General features: G+C 38.2%; 1 protein-coding gene across 4 annotated transcripts in view; it reads right to left on the minus strand.

The window, feature by feature from the left end:
• Positions 1–23,988, minus strand: part of EPHA6 (EPH receptor A6) — a 509,782-nt gene that overhangs the window by 378,080 nt on the left and 107,714 nt on the right. For all 4 annotated transcript variants that reach the window (XM_085323057.1, XM_085323058.1, XM_085323055.1 and 1 more), the window contains exon 3: positions 5,699–6,362. In XM_085323057.1, coding sequence (XP_085179183.1) covers positions 5,699–6,362 — 664 coding nt within the window. The remainder of the gene's footprint in view (positions 1–5,698; positions 6,363–23,988) is intronic.

Below are 23,988 nucleotides of genomic sequence, written 5' to 3' on the forward strand. Positions count from 1 at the left end.
ATAAAAATGTATGTATATATATCTATGTATACATGGTTTACGTCTGCCTTCCTGAAAAATGATAGCAAAGAATAACTGCAGTTAATTACTACTACAGTCAAAGTTAAAATTTAGTTTTCTTAGCTTGCCTTTTTATTTTTTTTAATTAAATAGTCCAAACCTGTCTATATTTTTCCTTTACACAGATTCCTTCAGTGCATACAGGTTATAAAAAGACAACGAGTAAGTAAATACTTGGAGAAAAAAGAATAGAAGCCTTCTGCAATACTGCAACTCTGTTACCATCAGGAAGCTTTCCATGCCACTTTAAGCTTATTTTGCTTCTCTCATGCCAACAGGCAAATAAATTAACTATGACTGCAGCACGAACTTTGTGCTTCGTTTTAGCGAGCGGGCACAAAGCAGYTTGCACATTGCCATATCCTAGTTCACTAAGGTTTCTAAAATGACTCCTTTGTCATTGGGAATCATAGAACGGTAAGGCTGGAAGGGACCTCTGGAGATCATCTAGTCCAACCCCCGGCATAGCCCTTACGGGGATTGAACCCATGACCTTGGCATAAGCAGCACCATGCTCTAACCAAGGGAGCTAAACCTGCCCCCAAAACATTCCACTCACTAAGATGTGCTAGTTCATATTTTGCAAAATGAAACTACTTTCTAAATGAATCAGAAGAAACAGCTGAAGAGAGGCTGCAAAGCCAGAGGTTCCTAATACTGAAACATTAACAAAATTGAGACTACTGAATAGCAGAAAAAAGCAYTCTCGATTCATCAACTTTTAAAGACATTCAGACATTGGTATCCCAAGTCAATGTTGTTCAGTCAACTCTAGTTCAAAGAATTTGAGCTTTCCATTCCCATTTTTCATTAGAATTTTAATCAAAATAAAGCATGTGAGGTTCTGTCAATGCTTGTTACTAAAAAAAAAAAAAACTGTATCAACCATACCACACTATTATTTCTTTGTTCCTTTTTTCCTGAAAATATTCCTCAAGAATAATCAATGTTTTAAAATTAAAACACCTCTCTACATGATCTTTGATTGTTAGAGGCTCTAGAATAAGTTCCAAGACAGCTGTATATTAAATTCAATTTTTATCCATAGTAAATTGATAGCCTTAGTAAATTCAGCTTATTTCTGATAAATCATTAAAGAATCAGCTTTCAGTTATCAGTCACCCAATAAGTGGTTTATTATACTTAAAGAGAACTGCTGTAATTGAGTTTATATCACATGACTAGCATAAGCAGGAGGTGCAGTAACAGAATGGATTTTGCAGAGGTTAATGTAATTCATATTTTCCCGAAAGTGTAACATAATCTATTTCATATTTTGTATTCAAGAACCACCCACTTATTTTATTTCCCAACATATCCATTTATCCTTATTTTACTGTAGATGCCTGTCAAATCCATTCTTATTCCTTTTRTGATCAACTAAAGCCATTTGTTTTGTTTTGTTTTTTTTAACTTCCCTTGCCTCACAACCTAAAAGTAGCAATTTGTTCCTGGTCATGACCGTTTCTTTTTGTGAAAAGAATCCTGATATGCCCTGCACATTATGCATATGTTAAATGCAGCAGGACTTTTGTCTTGAAGTAAAATTCCAATAAAATACCCTTTTGAACTTCATACTTACAACTTATGTGCATCCTGTGCAGCATCTCCCTCTTTTATGCTATGAGTAGCTCTCACATGAATGAGGCTGGTACCAGTGATTTATTGAAGCTAGACACTCTTATCAGAGCTACGTACTATTAGTTTTGCCAATCGTTGGTAATAACTCATTTACAAATTAAAGAACCAAAGGAAGGGGGAATGCTAGAATCAGATCAAAAAGTGATARGTTGCGTTACACAGTTAACTCAGAGAAGAAGGGTATTTTTTTTTCAAGTTATGTCCTTAACATACGTACATGATACACTAATAATCCCAAACCTCTTGCAGTCAATGCGACCTGTGCTATTGACTTGAGGAAGAATTCTCTATCATTGGGTCTCTGACCTCTCCTAGACACACTTAGGTATATATTTAATATAGATATTTTAATTCAGTTGCCAGTTCTTCTCCTCAAACTTTCATTCTGAAACGATGTTCTTAAAAGCAAAAATAAGTGGATAGAGAAAACTGATAGGCTCACAAGCAGATGAAGAAACTCTCACAAGCCTCTGGAAACGCAGACAGAACCAGCAAATTTTGAGGTAACTGATATTGCCAGTTAGGTTGCTTTCCATTGCCAAGATTTACTTTACTTGCTGCCCCATGATTTTAACTGCAGTGATAAAACTGATCAAAGACTTCCTCATTCTGCTTCTTCGCTGTTTTGTGAAACTATAAGCGAACAACACACTATCGTTCTTTATGCAATTTGSTGCTTCATGAATAGAGAGTGCTTATCTCCACAAATATCAAAACAGAAATGTATTTTTAAAATTCTGCAGCAGATCAGCTGTATTTGTCATAAAGAGCTTATTATTCCCCACTGAGCCATAAGCTTGTGTGTAATTCAAAATTTTACTCTATTTGCAAGTAGGAAAAATATTCAAATACCAGCCTATACCCTGCCCACCAYCCAATTACTCACTGGAACAGATTTCAGAACACAATATTGTTACTTTGAGAGTTATTTTGATGTAGAAGAAAAGGTACTAAAGAGTTTTGATTAGTTCCAATTTGAAGGCAGTAACCAGTTAGCTATATTTTCTCTTACTTTGGCAGCCTAGGCGGTACATCGCAGAGTCTGTCGGAGGAGCATGGACAGGATGACATCGAATACCACCAACACTGTGATGATGGAAGGCGAGCAACAACAGGGTTTCACGTTTGGGATTGAGGGGGTGGAAGGTGGTAGAAGAGAAAAATCGAGAAAATATGAGGATTGTGTCCATAAAGCTAAGGTTTTCACAGATGACCAAAGTGTAGCAACATTCCTCTCCCCCCTTTCTTCTTGTTTCTATGAGAAGAAATTAAAAAGTAAATCTTTTTTATAGCAAATAAATAATGTTCAAATGTTTTAATGTTTAACAGGCATGACTTGACTGACTCTTAACTCTAAACTTCTCTTTCACATCTTGTCCTAGAAGCAAAGCCTCAAAATAGGACATTACAGCTGTTTGGTGGGACCAGTATCGACTTATTTGGCATTCTCAATTCAGTTCACAAACCTCAAATATTCACGCTGTAAAGAGGGGGAAAAAAATCTCCACAAGTAGTTTAAGAAAATGGAAATGCAACCTTCACAGCAGTCTCTCTCCTGAGTCATGGTTTAAGTATAAAAGCTGAAGAGTGGGCATTAGTGAAGATGGAATTAAGTTGTTGCTGTTCCATTTTGAAAGTACCTTATGTAACTGAGCTTGTCTTTAGCGTGAAATACATGAAGGAATACAAAAAAAATACTTTGAGAAACTGTCAAAAAAGCATCACTAATATTAAATACAGTAACTAAAAATAACAAGTGTGTGGTAACCAGACACCTCTGAAAATGATCTCAAAACACACATGCAAACTCTGTTAGATTATGACCTCCTAAAACAACCTCTTACTCTWAGAGGAAATGGATAAGAGCATGCATATACTCATGACTGAGCGTACGGTACTCGGATATTTCATTTAGGAGCTACCTGTTCAGTAGCCAACTGCACTGCCAACTGAATAAGTGAGCAGAGTCTGTGTATTGCAGAAAGGTTTTCCATTAGGCTTAGGATACTGGTTATATTCCTCATGCACAGTTTTAGAGAATAGCTCGCATAATGGACAGAAATCCACGGAGCATTAGTGTCTTGAAGAAACTCCTTATCCCATTAAGAGAGAAACCTTTTTGACCTTATGTAGAAAATTAAATCTACTTCCAGTAATGGTACTGTCAAAACTCTATCTTTGTAATGAGCATATTTTGATAGTTTATGCCACCAGGATCAGACAACAGAATAAGCGAACATTATTTTTTGATGACAATAGTGTGCTTTTAATACTCCATACTGTCCAAAGTTGCTGTACAGCTTGCCTAAGATCAAAACTCAGTAGCTCTCAATAAAAACATGTGGACAATAGCAATGTCATTTGTGTAATTTACAGACATAGACCTTTATATTTCCTTTTTACTATGAGTCAAATGTTGACCCAAAGCAGACAGATACCTCAGTGGCTAGTGAAGCTTTCTTTACAAAACCATGACTACAAAAGAGAGTCACCTCTGTCTCAAATTCATATGAAGCTGTTATATAAAGTCAAAAAAAGAATATAAAAGGTAGACATTTGTTCTTTAGTAAACTAGTGATTTGTGAATCTGACAGAAGAATTAACTACCAGGAAACTCTACAGTACAAAAGCTGCATCCTTTTTATGGTTATAAAAATGTTACCTATCCAAGGGTCCTGACGAGTGGAAAATGAGTCTTAGCTGGCCCATTTTCTATAGGTATTAGTGTCAAATTGAATCCACCAAAGCTCAAAGGCTTATCCAGAGTCCTGCATTTGTGATATTTTAGCTATGCATTCATGTTCCAAACAGCACAGAAGTTGAAGTACTCTGAATTTCTCCATCCGTGCATTAACTCTAATGCTCAAAGTTCACAAACGTGACCTCTCTGTCAAGAGTGGTGCAGACAGGCTTAATCAAATAGAACAACATGTCGATACTGCAGAAGACGTGTTTTGCTCCTGCATGTGTCCACTGTCCTACCCATGGATGTTTTCCTGAGAAGGAAAGAAAATACATTCCCTTTGTAGTCACCTGCAAGTTGCTACCTTGATTTGAAACACCATTAATTCCAGACTACCAGACTGACAAAGTGCAATGCTATGTCATACTACATATACCTGCACACTGCGTGGTCTCTTCAAAAGTTCTTGAAAAGAAATCACAAAAGCACAGTTTTCCTAAGGTAGACATTTCTTTAAGATGTAAAAACGAGCCAAACAACATTCAGCAACTAAATCTGATGTATTGACACTTGTTTCATAAACAATCCAGCTTACCACACTCTTGCATCATTCTTTGTGAAACGCCAGTACTAGTTATATAGCATTTCCTATACAGTTATATAGCATTATCTATAATGTCATGATACAATTTTGAATACTTTTGATTTTAACCTTTTGCATTAGTTCTGTTCAGAACTAATACAAAATCAGATACCTACTGATTTTCTACTGCATTAAAAAAAAAGCATGTTTTCCATGGAGGCACTTAAAATCCTCTCTTTTACAGCAGTATAGATCATGGCATTGTGTCTTCAGGTGGAGTCATCTCCTTTCTCTCCATTTACAGGAAAGATCTGTCCAAGTTAACYGACTAGAGTCCCTTTATAGGAATATGGAGAGAAACAGGCATTTTTTTAGCCACTGCACACCTCATCCTAACACAGGCATTTAAGACAGGTCAGAGGCACTTCACTGTGCCTTTGTGCCCACCTATGACAGTGTATCACTGTCCTCACTACCCTAAAGTGTGCACTTATTTCCACTGATTATACGAGTCAAGATGATTGTAGGCATCTATAGCTAGACAAAACAAAGGTAAGCTTTAGCAACCAAAGGTTTTCTTAGAAACCAACAACAGCATGACTTAAAATGGCCTTTCTTATTTCTGCTTTCGAGCATTCCTTGAAAGCGTGATGCAGTATTTCCAATATGCAGTTAGGCTATTTGCTGTTCATGTAACATCATAATATCATTTTTATTAAATGTTTTCTTACCATGGCAGGAACCATCCACTTCTTCATATCCTACACTGCAGATGCATCGTCCAAGAGGCACAAGCCAATCCCCATCTGCTCCACAATACAATTTTGGAGTATCACGTTCCTCAGCGCTCTTCACACAGGAGCCACGCACTTCCACTAAAGAGGAAGAATCAACCCTTGGAATAGTATCAGGAAACATAGCCAAGTTACGGACTGTGAAAGGGCACTTTTTGTAATAAACACGGACTGAGACCAAAGCAATGCATGCTCCAATGTCCTGAAAAGCAAGATAAAATCCTTTCTTGTTTATTGGTCCAACCTCACGAACTTCTGTGTTGAGTTTAAGAATGCGGTCGCCCAAGTCCATCTGGGTAAAGCTCTCATCAGCTGCAATAGTATCAATTTTAGTATACTGGTTTGGCTTGAATTTTACTCCATGAGATTCATCTGACTCCATGTAGTAGAGGTTAAAAGTTTCCTTGCAGGTTCCCAAAACCCATGGAATACTATTGCAGTCCCTCAGGGTAAACTTCATTTCCACATAAATTTTCTGTGCAGCATCACGGGAGATCCAGTTTGTTCGAAGCCAGTTGTTTTGGTTTGGTTCCATCACGTTACATACCTGGTAAGTATGAATGGGGCGATTGTGTTCATCCATTTCAGTTATGGCATCCCACTGAAAAGAAAATAAATTGTTTGAACCAAAAAAAAAAAAAAAACCCATACAACAACAACAGTTTCACGTCTTTGCATATACAGAGAGCCCATGTATACACATACGTGTATGCACACCTAGAGTTTAACTGACTTAAAATTAAACTCTGTTACTTAAAGGTTAGAGGAAAGATTGTAGTAAGAAGCATGTATCAACTACAGAAAAGTAAAACAGTTTGCATTTCAGAAACTCTGATAAATTTCTRTTACTAAAAAAGTCTTTAATCAATGAGACTTCAGTGGAAGACGACGACACTGGCCATGTCTGCATTAGTAAATTCAATAAGCCTGAGAACATTCTCGGGCACTTGATGCAATCATTCGTGTGGCAGAATTGCTAGGACAGTGCTATCTGGCATGCTTTTGGGCTGGCCACGTGGCAGTCAGCCAAGCAATCCCCAGAGCGCAGCACAGGCCAAGGATGCAGCCACTCTGCTTTGGAGCGTCTGAGACACCGGCACAAGCTGTCTTGGGCTGCACTATGGCCCTAGACACATTTAACTCTATGGACTATGCAACYGTTACACTTCTGGATCTATGGGGTCTGTACTACACTTATTTCCTCTCAAAAAAGAAAAAAAAAAAAATCTGTCACAGGCATCATGTCATTTTTGTTGCCTCTTTAATTCTTTCTTAGAGTTTGAAGATGAAGGAGGAATTTGTCTGAGTTTTGCATTAATGTTAAGACATTTTGTTAACAGCTCTTCATCAAAATTCCTATGTGGAGGCTCTCAAAAACCTGAATCTATGAAAAATCATCTATATGCTATACATGAAAGACTTGTCAAATACTTAATTTATTACATAATCTGCAACTCTAAAGGATTACCAGCTGCCTGAAATAACCAACAAAACTAAGTCAGTTTTCAAATAAGGACTCCTAATATCAATATAGCATTAGATATGTATGTTTTCTCATGAAAACACAAGAATAACTACAGTTCTGCATCTAAAAGCTGTGTATGCCACAAGAAGTTCAGCGTGGCCTTTTAGATGCAGTGTTCTCATACAGCATTCTAGCTGTATACTGATACATCAATATGCCAAATACTCGGTCATAAACATCACTCAAAATGCCAGACTACTTCATTTTAATGCTATAAACCATCAAAAATGTATACTATTAAGTGTTTATGGCTTCRCATACTTGCAACAAATTATTAACACATTGATTCAAAATTATTTGCACATTAATTTGTTAAAAGGACACTTTAAATTGAATGAGTACTTAGAGGTAAAGAAGCTTATGGAGTATTTTGGCTCTTACCAACTTTCTCAAACTTTGTAGTCACTTTGGTTAAGTAAGTAATTTTAAAATTTTGTATYCATTACATATCAAAGGTTAATGTCAAAGCACTTGATCGAACTATAGACCATATGCAATTTTGAGTACAATAAGAAGATAAGGACTGTCCACRTCATTGCTCTAACAGGAATTAAATACTGTTAGCCTACGGATACCTCACCCCACATTAGGCTGTTCTACTATACACAGTTTCAGTATTTTTTWAAAAAAATTAAAGTTATAGCCCAAAGATGCATTTTGACTACTGGAGAGCCTTAATATTCAGAGTGCGTATTATTTCACTACTGGGAAGAAAATGCTCTTGGCTCATGGCCCACAAGGCTGGGAAAATGGACAGAGTATACATTCAGTTTACCATTTGTACGCAAAAAACCCTATCACTATTTAAAAGCATAAGCCTCAGTTGTGTAAAAGACTGATTTGTTCACCTTTTTCTGCAAAATTAGGTGAAGATATYAGTTACGAGTTAGGTCTTCACTTTCAAAAAAGTCCCCAGACATTAGATGACTCTTAAGACCCACGTGAACACTTAAAACAGACATAAAGCTAGCCAGCTTTGATTTGGGATTAAGGGTAAAAAGAAAAAAAAAAAGCGTCTTTTTCTTTAGGAAAACCTGAGATTCCTCTGACCGCAAAGCAGGTCTGAGAGTTATGCTGAAAAACGGTAAGTCAAGGCATACAAATGTATGTCATCACTTTTGGGAAGTCTTCCGTATCACAGCAGGAGTGAAAGGACAGCATCTCACTGCTTCTCTTAATAATCATAACACATGCTTTTTATACGACAGCCAGACTATGGCGCACAGACTTGGCAGACGCGCTGCTGGCTCTTCAGAGATTCTTCTACTGCCAAATGCTTCTGACCTCTGAGAGCTTGGTATGTGGTCAGTTAGGAAAAAAMCTGCTACTTCAGCATTAATTGCAAGACACAAATACAACAACAAATACAGATTTAGTCAAAATAATACAGCAGAGGACTAGTGAGCATAGGGCTCATCTCTGTGCCACGGCCCCACATCAGATTCTGAATGATAATGGAAAGCATCAAACAGGTTCCGAGTAGATTTGGGCTTCAAGAACAGAAAAGGAGATCTGGAGGTTTTGGTGAGCCAGGCCTCTTCTCTTTTGCAGAGCACAAAGCCACACAGCCTGAATTGATTCAAAATTCCCAGCAAAGAAAGATTTTAAAAGCAGCACAATTAAAATTCATAGCTCCATACCTTCAAACAAGTAAAAACGTGCAAGAAGAGGCTGCTTAAAAATAAAAAYGACAGTCTCTCAGCCCAGTGGTACCTATTTTGCTCACTGAGATATGTCACATGAACCAAGGACATATCACCCTTCTCCCCACATCTAAAGTACATAATATAAATTTGAGCATGACAGAAATAACTGCAGTGTAGATTTAGAAAAACAAATAGAAGTACAGAGTGTTGTCCAAGTCCATCAAAACACATTAAAAGGAGATGTGCTATCAGCTCTAGAACAGTATCTTACCAAAGGCAATAACCACAATAAAGGTGTAGTAGGTGGGAGTACAATATATTTTTTTGAATTGGTGATTAATCTTCAGACTGGAATAAAAAAGCTAACAGCAAAAAAGTCTCCTAAAAAAAAAAGGTACTTCTAATATATCCTCACTACACTGTGAGATAAATTTTTAAACATGAACTTTGGAATTAGAGCCCTTAAGTTTGCTGCTAACCATTGTACTGAGATATACTGTAAAAAGTATGCTTACAAATGTTGCTCTGAGTTTGGTGTGGTATTATACCATTCTCAGATAGGAAGCATAAGAGAAGTGGGTTCAACTGGCTGAAAATATCAATATAGCATGGATCCAAGGTCCGACAGAACCCTGAATCTGAGATAATCTCTAGCAATGACATGTTCTTCCAGAGTCAAATACTGTTTYTATTTCACATTTSCATTAAAGTGTGGCATTCTTTTTCYAACAAAACCAGCCTGGAAGCACTTGTGCTTGGGTCGCGGTTGCTCCTCCCCGAACCCCTAACACGACACACGTGGACGTTCGCAGAAGCTGCCTGCTTTGGGCAAGCTGCGTTTTGGACTCCTTCCAGCTGAGACCCTGGGCAGCCCACCACGCGGCCCAGCTCCRCGGTTTCAGAGCGTGCCGCTTTCGCGCGAGGCAAGCCCCTGACCACGCGGAAGGGAAAGGGAGGCGGACGCTCCCTCCACGCTGCTCAGGCCGCTAGAGCCGCGTACCGGTTAACAGGAGGGTTTCGTTTTAGAACTAGAGACGGCACTGAGAAGAGCAAAGAACCTACTTCCTCTCTTGTACTAGCTATATGTAATAAACACACTTCTTTTCAGGGTCTTTCCCACTTTCTTGCTTTTTGTATTTTATTTTAAACTGAATGCTACACTCAGATTCACAAAATCACAGAGGARTATTTATTACAAGTCAGTCGGTTGTACCAATGAAGTTTTTATCCACCGTGAGCACTACAAAAAAGATTGCACTTCATATATTATGTATTACTTCTAAACACRTTACTTTCTCATAGGAAAATATTTTAATGATATCATCCCAAAGAAGAGTAAATATCGTGGGCCAGTTTCAGTTTGACGAAAGCGGACAGAGCTTCTCCAAGGACATCAGAATTATTTCAATAAATTATGAATCGCCGCTGTTATCTTTAAACTGTGGTCAGCCTCTTAAGATGAGGCCTTACCCTAGCCTTACCCCGGCCAGGTTGTGCCGCTTGCAGGGCAGGCACGCCGAACTGACAGCTGGAACGATTTACCGAGGGCCTGCCGCGCAGACCAGGCAACTCCCGGGGGCAGCGGAGGAGGAGGCGCGCGAGGACCTGTCCCGCGGGCTGTTCACCACCCGCCGCCGCGCAGAGGGCCTCTCGCTTCCCCCGCTCACCACCTCCATTTTGCCATTTGTTGAGAATCTTGTTCACACTCGAAGGATTCATTACTGTATTTTATTTTTTATATTAAACTCTGCTGTGAGAGGCTTTTCTGATTAATAGGGGTTAGTTACATGAGGGAGTTGAAAATGTCTAACTTATAATAGGCTGAAATCACTTACAGCGACAGACACCTTTCCCACGAGTTGTCGCACGGATTGATGAATTAATAGCGAGTTGCTTTTAATCTCAGAYAGGAGTTACACAGGCACCGACCCCAGCAGTAGCCTGGTAACCTGCGTGTGGCAGCTTCAGCGTCTTGAACAGTTCGAGGCTCCTTTTACTTCATTTAAAGAAAAGGACRGCGGCACTGGTCCCCTCAGCCCAAGCCCTTAGTCAGGGTTTAAGGAATGAAAGAGACTTTCTCGCCTTACGGACGCTATTTGTGTTCTAACTGGGAAAGTTTCTTTTTCTTTCTCCTTTTTCTTCTACTCACGGGTTAATTAGCTGTTCTTTAAAATGCAGCGATTCCGTGCCCACACATACATAACCAGCGTGCCTGAGTTCATTCAGCTCCTGGATGAGCCAGCTCACCACACAACACGGCTGGATGTTCAGACTGATAGTAAGTAGCCGCAATAGGATCGCTGGGTAAAATATTCTACACCTATCTTTCTTTGCAGAGCAAAATAYATACCAGCTTTCCGTGATGGGGGAGAATTAAGTGAAAAACTTGTACCCCAAAACAAACACGTGATAAACCCATCTTCAGTCACTGTCTGGATTTGACTCCCTTCTAAGAAATAACTGTAAAGGCAAGTCCTCAAAGGTCATAGGCCTTATAACCTACTTTGGCAACAGAAGAAAGATTGCCTTTTCAAATCAAGGAACGAGAAGCATAAGGGTCAGGCTAGAGAGATCTGTTTTACTCTTTTGGTGTCAGAGGGCTCCGTAATTTAGGAAATGTAACTGTCAATTGCTTCTTACGTAGAAAAGCAGGTCAGCATTTGAAACATCAGCGAACCTGCACTGAAGCRATATGATTTGCCTGATGTGTATCCTTCCTCTCTCACAGATGTCCGCTTGGAATAGGTCAGAGCCCTAACAGAAAAGAGATGGACGATGCTGGTTTTATAAAACTGCAACTCCCCATAGACACAGTCTGAAGAAAGGTGCAAGCTAGTAGAGGTACCTYATGTATCTGAGAGCAGTTAAATAAGCATTTGTATAATCATCACTCCCAATGGGGGGAGGGGCAGGGGAGAGAAATGATGTTTTCCTAATATTTTAATTGTTTCCTCTACTGCTGTCATTTGTATGAAATAGTTTATTACTTGTTTTGGATATCAGTATTCACAGTGCTCAGCTGGGAGTCATCTCCTGAAATCTGCAAGTGAATTCTCACTTTCAACTGTTAGCACTGACAATCTTTTTGATCCCATTTCCATGGAAACAAGCTGAATGGTAAAAATAAGATAGTTTTAAAAGTTTTAAAAATTCCCTTATACTATCTCCAAAGAGATGATCTCCACAGAAATGGGATCAGAAAGGTCTAAGCTAGGAAGCAATAAAGAAAGACCTTCACTTAGCATGCACAGTTGCTGACTGCCATCTGCAAATGCAGATTTAAAGATCCAGCTACTGCAGTGACATTCAAGCAAAACCCAGCAATACTAGAAACAGAACTGGGAAAAAAATATCCCTTAAATTAATGTATTTAGAAAGTGAACACTTTAAAGTGTAATCGATCTTAAAGTATAACCCTGGGAACAGGAAGATTAGGGAATATTAACAAGAACATAATTACTGTATATTAATAGCATCCCATTAATGTTTTCCCCCTTTCTCCAACTCATTTTTCTTTACCTCCAGCTTTTTTTAGATGTGAAATCTACAACAACTCCTCTGAAAAGTAGATCACTGAATGACTTCTTACAATATGAATCAGTTTGCTCAGGCTCCTCAAACAGAATTGTTATACCGTATCTGTATGTGAAAAAATATTCATTCCTCCAAAACTCATTAAGACTAGTAGTGATAATACTTAGGAAGGGTGGTCAGTCAAAAAAGGCAGACAAAATCCCACAGCGATTCAAATATTTCTCATTAACTACAAGTTGGCRTAAATGGCAAAAACCAAAAACAAAAAAACCCATAGCAATTAAACTACTTATAGTCTTACATTTATATCAAGTTGATATAAAATTGCTTATGGAATGTATACAAATACATACTGTGCATTAAATTAGTTCTACAAAACTACAACTACAATTACAGCCCAGGTTTAAGGAAAATGTAGCATATGTTTACACACAGGCAGCAGCACACAGGTGCAGACTATAATAGAGTCAATGGGAAACCCTTCAAAAATCTGTGGTAGTAAATGTAATTGAAAAAGCAAGATTGAATTAGAATTAAAAAAATAACTAGGAAAATATAAACAATGGAGTATAGGAAAAACATGGAAGATTATCTAGTTTGTTGTGTTCTAAAAAGAAAACATTAATAGGTCTTGGACTATGGAACAGCTGCTCTGTGGCTGAAGTGGCRAGGATGATTTAGAAGGCTGTTAATGCACTCAAAATAGAAAATCCAGAAGAGCAAGTTGCTCTTCCACTATTTACGTGAAGCACTGAACAGTGGAAAGAGTACGAAGATTAGGTTCTCCAGATGATGCAACTTTCCTTTGCTCTGGAAACCATAAACATCTATGCTTTCTTCAGGCAAGTGAGGCTAGAAGCTGGCAAGATTTGGCGGATGYGCCCTGGAATCCAAGCAAAACCAGTGTCAGGGTATATGACATTAACRGAATCTCACTTGTTGATTAGCCAACTGAGGAATGGAGATCAAAAGGTAAATCGGACAGCACTCTCATAACTGGATAGCACATCATGTGATCACTTTGGAGAAGGGAGCCATAGGTCCTGAACATGACCTTCTTCTAGCATATGCTAGAAAAAGGACAAGATACCAAGAAACATGCTTATATTTCAAAACATCTGATTTGATGTGGGCTCAAACTCCCGAGGAAGTCAATTCATTTGACCAACATCTGGACAGCAGTATCATAATGCATCAGGTAAAAAGATGCTCATAGCCTAATGTTTCTGCTCTCCAGATACAGAAGAAAAAGGAAAGCCATTCCTCTGGATAAGGCTATTCTACAGCTAAAATACAAGAAAGCCCTCTTAGTCAATCAGTGCCTTCTTTAGGGAAAGAAGACTGATGCATGATCTTGACTGAAGGACACTTCCTAAACCAATCGGAAGTATAGCTTCTGGAATATCAAACAGAGGGGAGGAAGACAGCTTTTGGATAACATGGAGTACTTGCTTTCATCCTTTGCCTACAACCCAGAAAATTTTGACCCTGAAATAAAATGCATCATAACTGCCTGCAATCCTCTAGAGAGTAYGATGCTGTGATTAATGTTTTATTTGGGATGCATTCAAACCCTATGGTGACAAGCAATAGTCAAGGTAAGTACAGATTAGAGAAACAAAGGCAAGGGGTTGGGGGGACCCAACATGYCAGGCAAAAATGAAAAAGATTGCTATGGTATAGCAATGTCACCTCTTTTAGCTGCTGCATGCTAAAGAGGAGTGATTAGAGATAAAGCAGGCTATGTATCAGAAAGAGTAAAATAAACATTCTGTGGCTCAAAAACAACACAAAGAAAGCACAAAACATTGTTACAGGAGTTGGAAAGAATAATGCATCTTCCCTTCTACTCTAGATCCTCGAAAGGCAAAGCATGTTAATAGAAAAGGGATGCGCARAAAAATGTTAAAAAAACAAAACATGAAGGCCGTTTATAACAAACTAATATATAATTGAAGCCAACCCCAACATAAAAAACGCCATTCTCCTTAGCACTGTGGGTAAGCCCATTGCTTTCCTGAATGCGTTCTGGACTGTAAAAGACTYGATGATTTGCATCAAGGATCTGCAAAGATGGTGAGCCAGACAGCAATTTTCTTTTTAAATGAGATACACTAATAGAACTCCTGCAAGATTTGAGAGATGGCACAATGCAATGGTGAAAAGTGCTGCTGATCWCTCTTCCATGTAATGCAAAGTTCTCGATGAATTCAGAATTAGCAGAAACTAAGAGCAGGAAGTCTATGCCTTTTCCAGATACTGTGGCTCTTAGCTCGCAGCCTTGCTGTGTGCTCTTCAAAATCTGCCTGCGTACCATCCTTCAGGCTGACCTGTTTTACAGCAGAAAAAACACAAACTATATATACAATCTGCAATATATATAATAGAGTAAAAATATTTAATTTACATGTATCTATTACTAGAGCAGAGCTGGATCTAACTGATTATAGGAGTTATACTTGGCAATTAGCAGGAAGGCTCTCAACTTTTGCAGAGGCCCTCTGCTAAGATAAAATGTTGAATAGTGGTGATGCTGGCAGGCTAATAAGAACAAGAGGCTAGCAATCCTCACTTGGCTGAATGAGACTTGCAGGATTAAGACAAGAATACATGCAAAATGTGATAGTTCTAAACAGTGATACTTATATGAAAAAAATACCTGGACCTGTTGTGAAATAATTCATGTGTACACACAAGAAAAAAGTAAGTTTTGTGCATATTAGTGAACTACGAAATGCCATGAATTAGAATTACATTCATAAATAGGATTCATTCTTCCTTATAATTAGAATAAGAGAAACAAGGAGTAAGAGAAATCAGAGTGTRGTTATTGTGCAGTCAGGCTCCAATAGACATTAGCTGCTCAATAGCAAATGACTTATTGTGGCTTGTAGCTTTCTATTTTCTGAATACAGGGAGCTAGAGTGACACTGGATCTGCCCTTCTCAACAACTAGTAGCGTTGTAGTAACTGGGGCAGGGATGTTATAATGGTGCTCAGTAAAGCCACTATACTGGGTATATTGGAAAWGCAGCAGGATAGCTGGCTGCATCAGCTACATGCAATGGGGACACTTGCCGAGTCTCTGAAAATAGCAGTGACAATATTTTGATACAGAGATATGGAGAAACACAGAATAGCATGGACCAGAAGAGACCTTTACAGAAAAACACACGAGCAATCTCAGTGCCCCYGAGCATCTCCACTGCAGAAGTTTCAACAAATTGAGTCCACCTATTAATCTTATTCGACTATTTGTGATTGGATCAGTGCGGCCACGTTCATATCACACTCAGCCAGAGAGCCCATCCATACGCAAGCTGGTCTACGACCTCCCCCCCTCTTCACCATGTGCCTCAAGTCACAAAGCTGACTTAAATAGACAAGGTTCCAAGCAATAGTTCCATTTTACTTGCTTTTGAGGCTTTGACTCTTCAATTCCCATATCTGAGGTTCTCCTTTAGCACTGGGAGGACAGCCTTTTCTCCTCACCAGTCAAAGAAGCAGAGCTTTAAGTTAACACCCCAGAACACCAGACCTGGCTACACTCACCCAGAAGGAAAGCTATGACTCATTTTCATTCATCACTTTTCATCATCATTGATTAACTAAAAAATGCAAACAGTAATCACTGAGGAGGGAGGAAAAAAAAAGAAAAAAAAAAAAAAGTGTTTTAGTTCCAGGAACAGCAGAAACAGTACAAATAYCTCTCTCCATGCTCCAGGCTTTCCCAGTTAAAAAGCAGTGAATCTCAAAACTTACTTTTATGAGGGCATAAGTATATTTAAATTACTGTAATTAGCAAGCAGTCAACGAGGTTAACGTGGACTAAGWAAAACCTGTAACAATATCTGTTCATTGCTTCTTCCTATCTCTCCCTGATCCCTCCCTAAAGTCTATAGTGTTCAAGAAGAAAAAGAGATCCTGCCTTTTCTGCTTCTTATGGAATTAGTACTAGTTAATTATCACTTTTAATTCAGACTATACCATAAGGAAAAAAATAAAAATAATCACATAAGGAAAAAAAAATAAAAATAATCACACTAAACAGCTATATAATGCTTTTCATCTTTGGAGTGTTTCACAAACATTAATATTTTAATTCAAGCTAAGACATAAAACTAAAGAAGCAAAACTAAAGATAATGAGAGGAAGGTTAAGTGACAGATCATTGATTTTTACCAGCCTGCACAGAGAGGTATAGTAATGAGGAGCTTGCTGTATCGGCGTGGATGCCTTTTATCTGCCACCACACCCTGCTGCGCGAACCGAAGCGATGCCCCTGCAACACTTSACTGGGGCGCAACGGTCTTATTTCAAGCACGCTACTGACAGGCTCCTTCAAACCTGCCCGTCACCCCTCTCCGTGACCACCGCGCTACCCAGGGCCACGGAGCCCTCTCCCATAGCACGCGCCTGACAAACACCAGCCGCCGAACAGCCGACCTGACAGCGGTCGCCCCAGGTCTTCCACCACCACACTAATGCCTTGCTGCTATGTGCCAGCTCCATGATTCCCGACTTCGTTTTACTTTCACCGTACCTTTCCCTTCTGAACCATCAGSACAGCAAAGGGGGAAACACCAGGAGCAGAGCTGCGAATTATTAGAAGTAAAGATTGATAATCACCTGGCAAGGGATCGTGTTTATATGTATACTCAAGCCCAAGTCAAGAGCAATGGCATCACATTCTACTGTTTAACTGATCCCCCAAAATTTTGGGAATAAAATCCAATAGTGAAGAGGAGAACTACTTATTGGAGACAGAGCAAGATGGATAATAGAAGCAGGAGCTTGATTTTTTTGCACAGTCCCTAAGTTTCTTTGCCCTTTCTAGCTACATACATTACAACTTGAGACATTTTCCAGGTTGAATCAGAGTGGAGCATAAAAATTCTGCATAAAGACTTTCTATTATGGGCTGGAATATCTTTAGCAGTGTCTAAAATATGTATAGAAGCAAATACATAAAATTGAATTCAGAGCCCGCAGTATGTTCATTTGAAAATCTTTTTATTATGTAAAATTTAGTGCTATCCATATCAACCTTATCCATATAGTCTATCAACTCCAAAGCAGAAACAGAGGAAGACAAAAAAAAAAGGGGGAAAGAAAGGAAAACAATCAGCGATGCTTTCCAGCAAATCAATTTGTTCATGCTTCCTATGTAATTGCTTATTTACTCGGAGTTTGTAAAGTRGCGCTGCTTCCCGAGGGAGTCAAGGCTCAATCGCACTCGTTAAAATTTACTGGAAGAAAACAACCTGCTACCCTTTGCTGGTACTCCTTCCTTTCATCCCATTTCTGAGTGCACAAATGAAAAAAGCATCAAGCTCTTAATTATCCTATAGTATACATAAACCAGCATTGAAAACACTGTACTTGCTGAAGTGGAGTATGGTATCAGAGGAACCTGCCCTGACATCTCCTCTTTCCCACACTGTACTGCCCTCTGCAGACAGGGCTGAATAAGAAAAGGTATCAACTACGAAAACGAGCAACTCGCATGCCTTTTTAGTCTCCTCCTCTACATCACCCAAATTTTCATTAGATAAAAACAAAGATACTTTCTAAACAATTTGCAGCATAGCTAATGAAACTAAAAGCAGAAAATCTCATTTTACTTTATATCAGTTTATTTAGGTAGACAGAATGTCTCAGATGGCTTTATTTATTAGTGTAAAGTGGATCCTGTGTATTCTGTGTTGCATGTACAAACTTGAATCACATGGGTTTGTAACAGTGCAGGAGGTCAGACTCTGCCCATACAGGTTTTCAATCTCTTTAGGTTCATGCAAATTAGAAAAGAGCTCTAAGTTACTAATTCAGTGAATATCTTTCTTAGATGAGAAGTATACATATATTCAACAAATACATTTTTCCACAGGCCTGTTATTCAGATTTCTAAAAGTAGAGTAATTTGCTTTAAAGAATTTTTGCAGAGATTTCATTTTTTTAATTCTATTTTTAGTTCACTAAGTACTGTTTTCTTAGAAGAATACATCATTTCCATCAGATACATTAAACAGATCTTGTTTGTAACATGAGACATCACTCTCAAGAGCACTCCACGCTTTAGGAGCGTGCCCCCAGAAAGTCGGTTGCTCTTTCCAGGAAACCATTTCTTAGCGATGGGCAGAGGATGTTTAAGCCTTTGTGATGAGGCTTTCTCTTGTATCCCCTTGAAGTGGATGGGTTGAACATAAARAAGTAGAAATAAAAGATAGCAATGTACCCATGCAATTATATCAAACGCTTTGCGTTCGTTGAAAAGATGCCTAACAAAAGAATCTCAGCTGCACTCTTACTCTTTTATTTTGAAGATTTTAATTTTGAAACTTTTTGCAGGATCATAACTCTGAAAAGCTTCCSTTTCTAGGTACAACACCATTAACTGCCCAATTGGCTAGTATTTGCGGCAGTTATGTTACACTCTAAAATAAAAGTAGGACTTTATTTTAAGTATTTCTAGCTCTCCAGTGCATGTTAGTATTGACAAGTAAAGTCAGCACCATACAACCAAACTGCAATTCCCTGCACCAGGTGTTTGGGTTTTTTTGTTTTGTTTTTTGTTTGTTTKTTTTGTGACCACATGGCTAYGTATTGTACGTCTTCCTGACACAAAATTTAAAGGAATTTTATAAGGCTGATCAAAGACAGCAGATAGAATTTGCTATTGCTACTTTAACTTAAACAAAACAAAAACCACACAAACCACACACAGCAGCCTGCTATAATACTTAGAGACATCAGTGAAATCTTGAACACTTGAGTTCTTGAGGAGCAATTACACATCTTATAAAGGATAACAAGCCTTGAGCAACATAATCTTTATTTTAAAGGCACACTAGTTAGGGCAAAGAAATTTGAACTTGAAAAATATTTTTTATTTCTTTTCTAACATGAGGAGTCTTTTTATGGTACAGATCCTTTTAAGAACAGTATATTAATTATTTATTAGCTTCAGTTCTGCTTTTCTACCTTTTAGAACAGTTAATATAATCTTTACATTTTCGAGGTTTTGGAATTGCAAGGATTAACAATCAACCTTCTCATCTTAAGTATGAGACTTTTTCCACTTAACTAAAGCCTGGAGACCTATTGGATCCCACCATAGATAAYTTCATTTACAGACATACTGTGCAGCCACAAGAATGATAATTCATCACAGCTGCCGCYGCTCAGGGAATATCAACTCTTAGTCCAAGTAGATCAGGGGCAAGTTTAGCTCAGTTGGTTACAGTGTGGTGCTGCTAATGCCAAGGTTGTGGGTTCAATCCTCACACAGGCTATGCTGAGGGTTGGACTAGATGACCTCCAGAGGTCCCTTCCAACCTTACCCCTTCTGTGAGATGAGATCTATAAGATTAGGATCAGTATCATTTATTGAAAGATTATACTTTACACATTTTTCTTCAATAACTTTATCTTTCAGTTATGGCAGGATCAACTACCTCCTAAGAGAGCTATACTTCGCAATTTTAGAGTTGAACACAATCATCAAGACAGTAGCCCAATGCCCCCACTCACTGTATTGCCCGTTTCTCAGTGGGTCGTATCATATCAAAATRCAACCTAGGCATGTATGGATTTTTGAGTGGCAAAAAGGAGGAACAGATTCTGGCATACTGTTTCACTTTTTTTTGTATGAAGAATATTAACTAGATTAAGAATTTTATTTAGAACAACTAAATTGCTGCAGGTCTTAACACATCATTTAATTAAGATAACAATGAAATCTTATTGATGTAATTGAGAAGCACTGAAAGAAGCTTTCATAAAAAGTAGATTAGTATCATTGAAAGTATGTGCAGTGAAAGCAGACAATGTTCACAGCGAACAGCTAAAAATCTTTAACTTCTTTTCCATAGGCTGGGCTCAATTTTTGCTATAAAAGAAAGTATTTTAGGTTTGCCGTGTAAAAAATGTGCTTTAAAACAGATTTTCTAGTTTCCTATGACGTAAACGTTGACGTGTATGTAGTGGGGGCATAGATCCACTGAACTCGGCCTCGAGCGTTAGGAGCTGAAGAAAAGAAATCCCATGCTCTAAAAACTTAGAGGTAGCACAAGAATTGACAGTCTAGGAGAGGGAAGAGTAAGGTGACTTCATGATCAGTTTATCATCTTCCTCATCCTCTCTTACCCCAAGATCTATCCTAGGGACAACAGCAAGGACTGTATCTCCACTGTGCTATACAGTGCAGCCTCTCCTAGCATAGTATTCAGCCCAACAGAAGGTCTTCAGGAAGCTTCCAAAAGTCTGTCTTTTAATAGCATACTCAAGAAGAGRTCTGCAAAAGGTAAGCCTGTCATAACAACAAAAAGATAAAAATAAAAGGGCATTTGAGTGCCTAAATCTATAGGACTATTTACTGTTTTGCTACAGGCAAAACATTTGTCATACTGTTGAGTACATAAACTATCATCACCAAATGATTGAACATTTATGATAAATGTTTAGTAGTTCTCTCGTGTTCTTACATTGCCTACTTTTTTTTACTGCAGAATATTAACTACAGGTAAACACAGTGCTCCCAGTTCCACAAAAAAATGATGAGTTATCAGTCCATGACCAAACTAAAAAGCCAAATTCTGCAATTCCCTCAGTCATAGAATTAAAAAAAAAAAAATCCAGTATTGCTTGTGATTTCTTACAGATGTGACCAAGCAACTGTCAAGACTTCCAAGTTCTTTGAATTGTCTGTAACTGGGACAAGACCTGGGAATGCACCATCTCCCCACAAACTCTGGTGTTTCGGAGACAGAAATAAAAGTTCTTAAGATTGGAAGATGTGACAGTGAATACAGTCGCCTCATCTAAATTCRGAAGGGACCAAGACTATTACAGGATGCAGACAAAACCTGGAGGACGTTAAAAAGAACCGTACAGCCCTGGATATCAAAGATCAGCCATTTCTTCATAACATTTTTCTTTGTCAATCACAACCGTAAGGATGGGAGTAGGTAGACAGTTAAAGTGTATGATTAATTGAAATAGACTGTTTCTATTAAGTTTACATTAACATAAACTATTATTTTTATTGAAAAGCATACATTATAGCCTCCTAAATTGAATAAGTATTTTTCTTTTGTAACCTATTTTTCAATATGGAGTTATTTGATTCTTGTGAGAACACTTCAAGATTTTTGCCCTTATTTATCAGGGTCAAGAAGCTTGCCTATGATGTGTACAGATACAAAGATTTGTCTGCTTCACATTTTATGATGCATCAACTGCAAATCATAGTCTAATAACTTCTCTTGCTGGAGCTGCATGCTTGTGAAAACAAAAATATGTCCTTGCTTACAGCACAGTGCTGAAATCAAGACCCCTCCCTCCTCCAAAAAGCTCCAAACATAGCTGCTCTCCCTACTTYTTAGAAGGAAAGTCATTATCCTATCTCACAGTCTACACTTAGACAAACATGGAATTACTTGCCAGATTAATTCCCAACCAGTATTAATACTGTTGCTGCAACAGTCTGCTCTTTTGCTCAAACATGAGATGGGGGATAGTCAAGAGGAAAAGCGTTTGGTAAATTCTTTTATGTAGAATATGCATCTGCAATTCATTCTCAAATTTGCAGAGTACCTTCTTGAAGCAGGTACCTTAAAAGGAGTAAGAGTACTTCTATGTGGATTTGTTTTCTAATAAGATCYGACACAATAATTAGTGTGCAGCAAGCTAGGAATAGTTTAATACACTTCCCTCCTCGCTTCTATCCAACTTTATAAGAGTTTCATTAATCTTTACCACCACCAACAGGAAAGCAATAAAATATGTATAACAAAGTAAAYAACAGCTCTTAATAACAATCTACTCTTTCATTTGAGTTCCAGTATTAAATATTGGTTTCTGCAAATAACCAGGCTAGTTTTCAGAAAAGCTATTATTCAGGTATTCACTTAATCCTGATAGAAATCAGGCTTTAGAGTATCTAGTTTATAATTACTATGGATGAGAAGAAGCAGGTACTTCTCTGAACAATACATGAATTTGAYGTGGGAGGAAAGAAATAATACAATTATCCATACTCATTGCTCTATACTCTGATTAGTTGTTGTGTTGCTGATGAATATTCTCACCGTAGCTAGCAAATTTGATACAAGCATAGTAACTACAAAACCAGTAGAAAGTTAACCAAGACAGGAAAAAGACAGTAAAACTCAAAGTTTGGAAACAACAAAACTGACATAATATTTTGCTGTGCTATGTAAATAAAAAGATAGTCATAATAAAAACTCAAGCTGGCAAACAAATAAACGTGCTCATAGAAGGAGCATAAAATTCTGCAAGAGTAATGTTTTAATATTTTTAGCTTTCCTCACATATAAAATTAAATCTTAGTATTTTCCCCATGAAAATTAGAGCTGAATATCCAGCTTTACATAGAACACATTTCTTTTAGATTTGATACAGATACCCAACATGACATTGCAATTTTCATAATTCCTTGCCCTGCACGTGTATTCCTACATCAGCTTTGTACGTGCAGAAGGGGCACAAAGACCTGAGATTAGGAAGGGGAGGAAAAAAAAAAAAAACCCCAAACTGAAAAACTTCAGCTGAAACATGAGTCACTTGAAAGATTTCTACCCAACAGTAAAACCTCTTTGCTATAAAGACCAAATTATACCTCTTACCCATACATTTTCCACCAACATAATAACCACACTACTCTACCATACGCTGGGACTAGCAAATGCCATAAGATTGCTGTGACAACTCAAGAGCTCTTCAGAGCTGTGAGGTCCTCCCCACCTCCTACTTCTTACACGCAGCACATCAATAATATTCCCTTTGACACTTGATAGGAATCCCTCTTTTTGACTSTCGTTTCCCTAAATATATTTCAGAATACTTTAGCTGTCAGCACTGCCTGTAGGCACAGCTCTATCAGATTTGCTAGCCCTGGAGAGACAGAAGATCCTAAATGCTTCCCTTTTTACTTGGCTTYCACCTGCCCCTTCCTTGCTTTCTCGGAATCCAAGTAGTCATAAAAAAGAAAGGTTTATTTAGTTAGACTTAAGATCAGGCTTCTAGTTTTGAGATGAAAATAAACAACTCTGAGCAGAAGGTATAAACCAATCCTACTGCAAATACCACACAATACCACTGCTCTTAAGACTGATCAGAAGGTCTACGGCCAGAGACTCAGGATTCAAGGCTATACCATACTTTGCTAGCACTATCTTTTAGTCTGAATAACTACCATCTCCAGCTCCCACTGCTTATATTCTTACATCTCTTCAGAGCTAAGTTCTGAAGGCTCTGACTCAGAGCCAGTTTCTGAGTGTTACTTAATGATACACTGATTGCACAGTAGAGTTAACGCTTAATATTTTCRAATTCCGTCCCTACTCCACTTAAATGCAATGTTGCCACTTGTTTCTGCTGCACTGCAGATTACCACCACTTCATTTGTGCTGAAAAAACTGCTGATGAAGGGACTGCTCTGTAAATCAGATTACTTGAAAAACACTGGCCAGCCTTTTTTTTTTTTTTTTTTTTTTTTTTTT

Source organism: Rhea americana, unplaced genomic scaffold (assembly GCF_003343005.1).
Source record: "Rhea americana isolate MKP2758 unplaced genomic scaffold, rheAme1 scaffold_81, whole genome shotgun sequence".
Lineage (NCBI taxonomy): Eukaryota > Metazoa > Chordata > Aves > Rheiformes > Rheidae > Rhea > Rhea americana.